Source organism: Sus scrofa, chromosome 14 (genome assembly GCF_000003025.6).
Source record: "Sus scrofa isolate TJ Tabasco breed Duroc chromosome 14, Sscrofa11.1, whole genome shotgun sequence".
NCBI lineage: Eukaryota > Metazoa > Chordata > Mammalia > Artiodactyla > Suidae > Sus > Sus scrofa.
In genome coordinates, this window is record NC_010456.5 from 48,517,871 (window position 1) to 48,523,870 (window position 6,000).

General features: G+C 50.9%; 1 protein-coding gene across 14 annotated transcripts in view; it reads left to right on the forward strand.

Annotated features, from left to right (window-relative positions):
- The window catches only part of DEPDC5 (DEP domain containing 5), a 101,743-nt gene extending 96,083 nt beyond the window's left edge, over positions 1-5,660 (forward strand). For 7 of the 14 annotated variants that reach the window (XM_005670871.2, XM_001927998.5, XM_003359156.4 and 4 more), the window contains 3 exons: positions 2,433-2,493; positions 4,714-4,796; positions 4,906-5,595. In XM_005670871.2, coding sequence (XP_005670928.1) covers positions 2,433-2,493; positions 4,714-4,796; positions 4,906-5,198 — 437 coding nt within the window. In that variant the 3' untranslated portion in view covers positions 5,199-5,595. Of the gene's footprint in view, positions 1-2,432; positions 2,494-4,713; positions 4,797-4,905 lie in introns of all 14 variants that reach the window. The other 7 variants (XM_013983091.2, XM_013983094.2, XM_021072341.1 and 4 more) reach the window with 3 other exon arrangements.

The following is a 6,000-nucleotide window of genomic DNA, read 5'->3' on the forward strand; positions in this document are numbered from 1 at the left end:
GTGTCAGCACTAGGAGGCCCATCTCTCAAAGATGGCAGAGTAGGAGGACTCATTCAGAGCCCTACCCTTGAACGGAGCCCACAGACACCCACTACCACCCCTGCCCCAACCATCTTCCACTGGACTCCAAGAGCAGGTGGAGGGACAGGTCTGGGGACAAGCCACCATCACACAGCACAAGCTCATTCCAAGTGCTCATTGCAATGAGCATGTAATTGGTTCCTACAAAGCTTCCCATGAGCTCACAGATGATCCTTTTATAACGAAAACCTAGAGTTGCTGCTGGTGTGTCAGAGCACTTTGGCTTTTCAGGTATGGAAATGATCAATGTGGAAGAAAAAACTGACGCAAAGGAGAGGCCCTCTTCCCAGGTTCTTGTGAGTCTGCTGTGCTTGGTGACAGAGAACTGGCCCCCTAGGTGCAAACAGCTTTTGTTTTAAAGGCCCAAGTGTATGTTTTTACATCTTGGAAAACATCTTTGTATAGACACAAGGCTTTAAGTTATAGTTGGGGGGGTTCCAGGTAAGCTTCACAGCCCTGGAGGCTGTAGATCCCCTGATCCTTAGGGTTTACAAAGCACTCCCCACACTCACACATATTTTCCTTTCCTCTTGAGGTGTGTCCAAGAGGGGACCGTTTTTTGCAGTCCTGCAATGCCAGATGATTTCGTTTGTTCATACCTCACATCTTTAAGCCAGGCACTGCCTCTCTTTGTGTGTGTTTGTGTGTGTCTTTTTAGGGCCGCACCTGCAGCATATGGCGGTTCCCAGGCTAGGGGTCACATTGGAACTGCAGCTGCCAGCTTACACCACAGCCACAGCAATGCCAGATCCAAGCCACGTCTGCGACCTACACTGCAGCTCACTGCAACACTGGATCCTTAGCCCACTGAGAGATGCCAGGGATTTAAGCCATACCCTCATGATACTAGTCAGGTTTGTTACCATTGAGCCACACTGGGAACTTCACAGGCACCACCTCTTATTGCTGTTTCTAATATGTTGAGGGGATGGAGAGGTCTCCCCCCTACAACCGATACCATCCAAAGAAAGACCCTTTTCTGGGGTTTTCCACTTTTGCACAGGGTGCTTGCAGGGCTGACACTAGAGGACATTTTCATGTGAGCTGATGGTTTTCCCTGCCAGTTATAACCCACTCTTCAAGACCAGCATCCTCTGTTGGTTGCCATGGTTACAGCTGAGAGAAAGGAGTCCTGATTTAAAGGAATAAGGACCTGAATCTAAAAATCGATTTTCTTACTTTTGTGCCACTTCTCTTCTTGTTATCTCCCTTTCTGATAATAGGGAATGCAAAATCTTAAAGATCTGACAAGAGGGAGTTCCTGTTGTGGCTCAGTGGTTAATGAATCCGACTAGGAACCATGAGGTTGAGGGTTTGATCCCTGGCCTTGCTTAGTGGGTTAAGGATCCGGCATTGCTGTGAGCTGTGGTGTAGTTTACAGAGGCAGCTTAGATTCCTCGTTGCTGTAGCTGTGGTGTAGGCCTGTGGCTATAGCTCCGATTCGACCCCTAGCCTGGGAACCTCCATATGCCACAGGGGCAGCCCAAGAAATGGCAGAAAGACAAAAAAAAAAACAAAAACAAAAAACCTGACAAGAGTTTGCTGTGTCTGTTTTTTCTTATTAAAGCCAAAGTCTTTTTTTTTTTTGCTTTTGTGCTCTTTGGTTACCCAGAGCCTTCAAATCAATCCTATATATAAAATTCCAAATACAGAAAGCAGTAAAGCCCCTGCAGGCACCCCTGGTCCCTGGGACAAGGTCTTGTGTGGTTGCTGCTCCAACCCTCAGCACCTCAATCCCCAGAGCAGCCCTTGCCCATTGTCTCTGCTGTGTGACAACTGCCCCATACCACCACCTCCTTGCTCTGCTCCTGTCTTCACACCAGCCTGCAGGAGCCAGGCTGGAGCAGTAAGCTGGTGGTGGAGGCGGGCACTTGTCTGCCCTGCTCCCCACCCTTCCCCAGCTGATCACTTATCCAAAAATTCATCTTTATGTTTATTTTCTTCATTTCCCCAACCTCTAAAATGAAAGACTGTTAATTTTTTTTCCCTTAGAAGTGAATGGTGTGCATTTACAGCTTATCCTTTGGTTGCGTGTTAACATCCTGCTCCTTTCTGCTTTTCGCATAGGTGGTTATTAGAACAAGTCTCATGTTGAATACTGGTAGCTCATACTGGTGGCTGAGGGCCCATAATATTCCCTTTTCTAGACCCTGCTGGAGCTTGGGGACTGTCACTCTCTCTAGGATGTCCCTCCTTGGAGTAGAGGCTGGTGCTTCTGAAAGCAGGTGGTATGGAAAAGCCAAGCTCAGGCTCAGGGGGAGAGAATTGTAGTGAAAGATACTGAAGGCCATACCCAGGGAGAACTAACCTTGGAATCACAACTCGGCATTTATTCCTTTTTTTCTTTTCAGACTTTGAACCAGAAACATACTGGGATCGAATGCACCTTTTCCAGGAAGCCATTGCACACAGGTTTGTCCCTTAGCAAGAGGGAAGCATGGAGAGGCATCCGTGTTTGTTTTAAGTGGTAGTTACCATAGCGAAACCCAGTCCATGTGCTTTCTGGAGAGATGGACCCAGTCCACCACCAAGAGATTTGCTGCTTATCTCCGACAGACCCCTCTGCCTTGGTTTCAAAGATGAGCACTGCCTCTTCAGTTCCTGTAGCTGAAATTTTTCAGCCCCTATTCTTCTAGTTGGATGCAGAGATCTCTCTCCTTAGTCTCCAACAAGACCCTGAGCCAAGACTGCCATGAGATGAAAAACTGTAAAATTTGTTAAGAGCCCCTTGGCACATGTCAAAGAAATAATGAATGGTTAAAAAGCAGTAGATAAGTTTGGTATATATATACATATGCTTTTTAGGGCCGAACCCATGGCATATGGAGGTTCCCAGGCTAGGGATCGAATTGGAGCTACTGCTGCCAGCCTACACCACAGCCACAGCAACTCGGGATCCGAGCCGCGTCTGTGACCTATACCACAGCTCAAGGCAATGCCGGATCCTTAACCCACTGAGCGAGGCCAGGGATCAAACCCGAAACCTCATGGTTCCTAGTTAGATTCGTTTCTGCTGCACCATGCCAGGAACTCCAAGTTTGGTAGATATTTATTGATGTCTAATATGTGTAGCAGAGAAAGACTTTCCTAGGCTTAGCTGTCTATCCTCCAGAGCATCGAGTTAGAACATTGCTAACTCAGTGTCCAGTTGCTGCTTCATGTTAATTATGGCAAAAACAAAGCCTCTGTTCCAGGTTCAGTATCTTATCATATTGTTCAGGTGCCTTCAGACGTTCCACCCCCTCTCCAGGCTTCGCTGTACACACACTACCACAACCACAGTAAGAAGTCCAGGCTCTTCAGCCTCCCCAACCCAAGTGGGCCCAGGCTCACTTTAGACATTACTCTGCCCTTTTCTTCTCTGTTCTCTTCTTCGATACTTAGTAAAGGCTGTGAAATGAATGCCAGGGCATCTGACTTTCTCCCTTCAGGAGGAGGGGGTACGATTTGGGACAGTAGCATGCAGACGTTGGTGGCTGAGGGCTTTGATGTGGGGAGCAGACAGGCCTGGTTCACCTCTGCCTCCTCCACTGGCATCTGGTTGAGGCACCATGGGCAAGTCCTGGCACTGCTTTTCCTGTGAGTTCTCACCCCTCACAGGGCTCTTGAGAGGGTCCCCTGATGTCCTGGCCTTAATAAGCCCTCAGGAGACGGCAGTTATCACTAGGAAAACCCCAGCCAGCTCATGAGCCTATTAGGGGTCAGGCCCAGCCATGCCAAACAAATAAATAGCCTTGATTGGAGAGTAGAGAGGAAGAAAGACAAACTCTTGAGCCACTCCTGCTGTCAGAGAACCAGCCATCAGTGACAAGCTTCAGTATACATCAGCAGATCCCTTTAATTTTCTGTGTGTTACTTCATGTGTTCTTCAGTAAATAATTATCAAGTGCTAGTGGAAAGGCAGCAGCTTCCATAGAGGATGCAGAACAGTGCCTGCCCAGAGCTCAGTGCAGGGCAGGAGACAGGATTTGACCTGCTGTAGTCCTGCCTCATCACATCAACCCCTCAGACTCAGTGCAGGAGCCCCATCTGTCAGCATGTCTTTTACAGCCCTTAGCAGGTAGCGCTGAAGGGAACACACATTGCAGAAATAGAAGAGCCAGAAACAGGACACACTGTGGATGAAGAGTGGCCCTTCCTGCCTATTTCTAGGACACAGCCAAGCAGAGTCCCAGATAGTGTTCCTCACCTTAAAGAAAGGGTTTCAGTGAAGATACTTCATTACAGTTCCTTTCCTGAGAACCTACTGGGCAGCTAGTGTGGGAGAACAGAGGGGCTGCGGGGAGAGGGCTGGCTCAGCAGAATCGAGATCCCTGGAGGGGCTGGCAGTCTCTGGTGTAGGGGTGGGCACAGTGCAGGGGAGTTGATACATTGGGAAGGGATGTTGGGTGGAGATGAAGCCCTGATGAGGGAGATCAGGGAGGGTGAGGGGGGAAAGGGGCCAGGCAGAGGGGAGAGAGTGAGCCAATGAGGGGTGGCAGATGGGAAGCAGTGAGGCTGTGAAGGAGCAGCCTGAAGGGCCCATGGGAAGGAGACCACCCTAGGCTGGCCCCTTCTCCCCTGCCATCAGTGTCATGACAGCCATAATTTCCCTGAGGCTCTAATCAGCGTGTCTCCCTGTCCTTCCCTTAGGTTTGGTTTTGTCCAAGATAAATATTCTGCCTCTGCTTTTAACTTCCCTGCTGAGAACAAACCTCAGTACATCCACGTTACAGGTAAGGCGCTCTGCTCCATGCTCTGCGTGAGCAAGGGCCAGAGGTGTGCAGGCGGGCGCCTTCCCTTCCCCCTCCCTCCTTGGACACTACAAACCCCCTCTCCCCGCAGGGACGGTTTTCCTGCAGCTGCCCTACTCCAAGCGCAAGTTCTCGGGGCAGCCACGGCGGCGCCGCAACTCCACCAGCTCCACCAGCCAGAGCCTGTTCTGTGAGGAGCGGGTGGGCTACAACTGGGCCTACAACACTATGCTGACCAAGACATGGCGCTCCAGCGCCACCGGCGATGACCGGTTTGCTGACCGGCTGCTGAAGGACTTCACGGACTTCTGCATCAACCGTGACAACCGGCTGGTGGCCTTCTGGACAAGCTGCCTGGAGAAGATGCATGCCAGTGCTCCATGACGTTGAGGTCGGGAACAGGCTTGCTGCTGCCCCTCAGTGGGGTCAGTCAAGCTCTGGGCAGTGAGGGTGCCTTTGCTGCGTTGCTGCAGCTCGTCCCCTGCCATTGCCCACCCATGACTGGAGAGAGCCACCAGCACGCCGGGAGGGCGACGGTACTGGGGAAGGGGGCGGGGAGCCCCCATGAGTGTCCTCGAGACGGGGTGGCTCCTAGGAGCATCCCTTCCTCCACCGACTGTTCATCCGTCTGTGGGCTCTTCAGAGTGGAATCTGCCACTTCTCCCCGACAAGAAGCACGTACAGGATGTATGATAATTTTGTGAAATAATGTACCATAGGCTCACACAGACTGTATATACCTGTACAGATCAGAAGCAGGAATAAAGTGCCACGTGCCGCTTCTCTGTCCCCAGCCTGGTTGCTAGTAGTCTTGTCCTCTGCTGGGCAGGCAAAGAAGGCTGAATAGAAGACAAGGCCTCCTCTATTACCCAGAACATTTCAGATGTGTGAAATAATGATGGTTGCCCCATTTCTTGGGTGTTTTCCTGTATTCTGGACAGCGTAGCATACTTTACACGCCTTTTCATTTTGTAATCTTATCAACAGCCGTGATACCAGATATAGGGTAGGAGCCCTAGGCGGTGGAGGCCAAGGCCACACAGTGGACAGTGGCTGGAATCAGGTCTGTGGGGCCCCAGAGTGCAGCCGCCTGTGCTGTGCTGTCCCCCCTCCCCTCTGGATGGAGCGGGGACAGTGAGGCATTGCACTCTGCTCTGTCCTGGGGGGCCCTTCCGTCCCTTTCAGC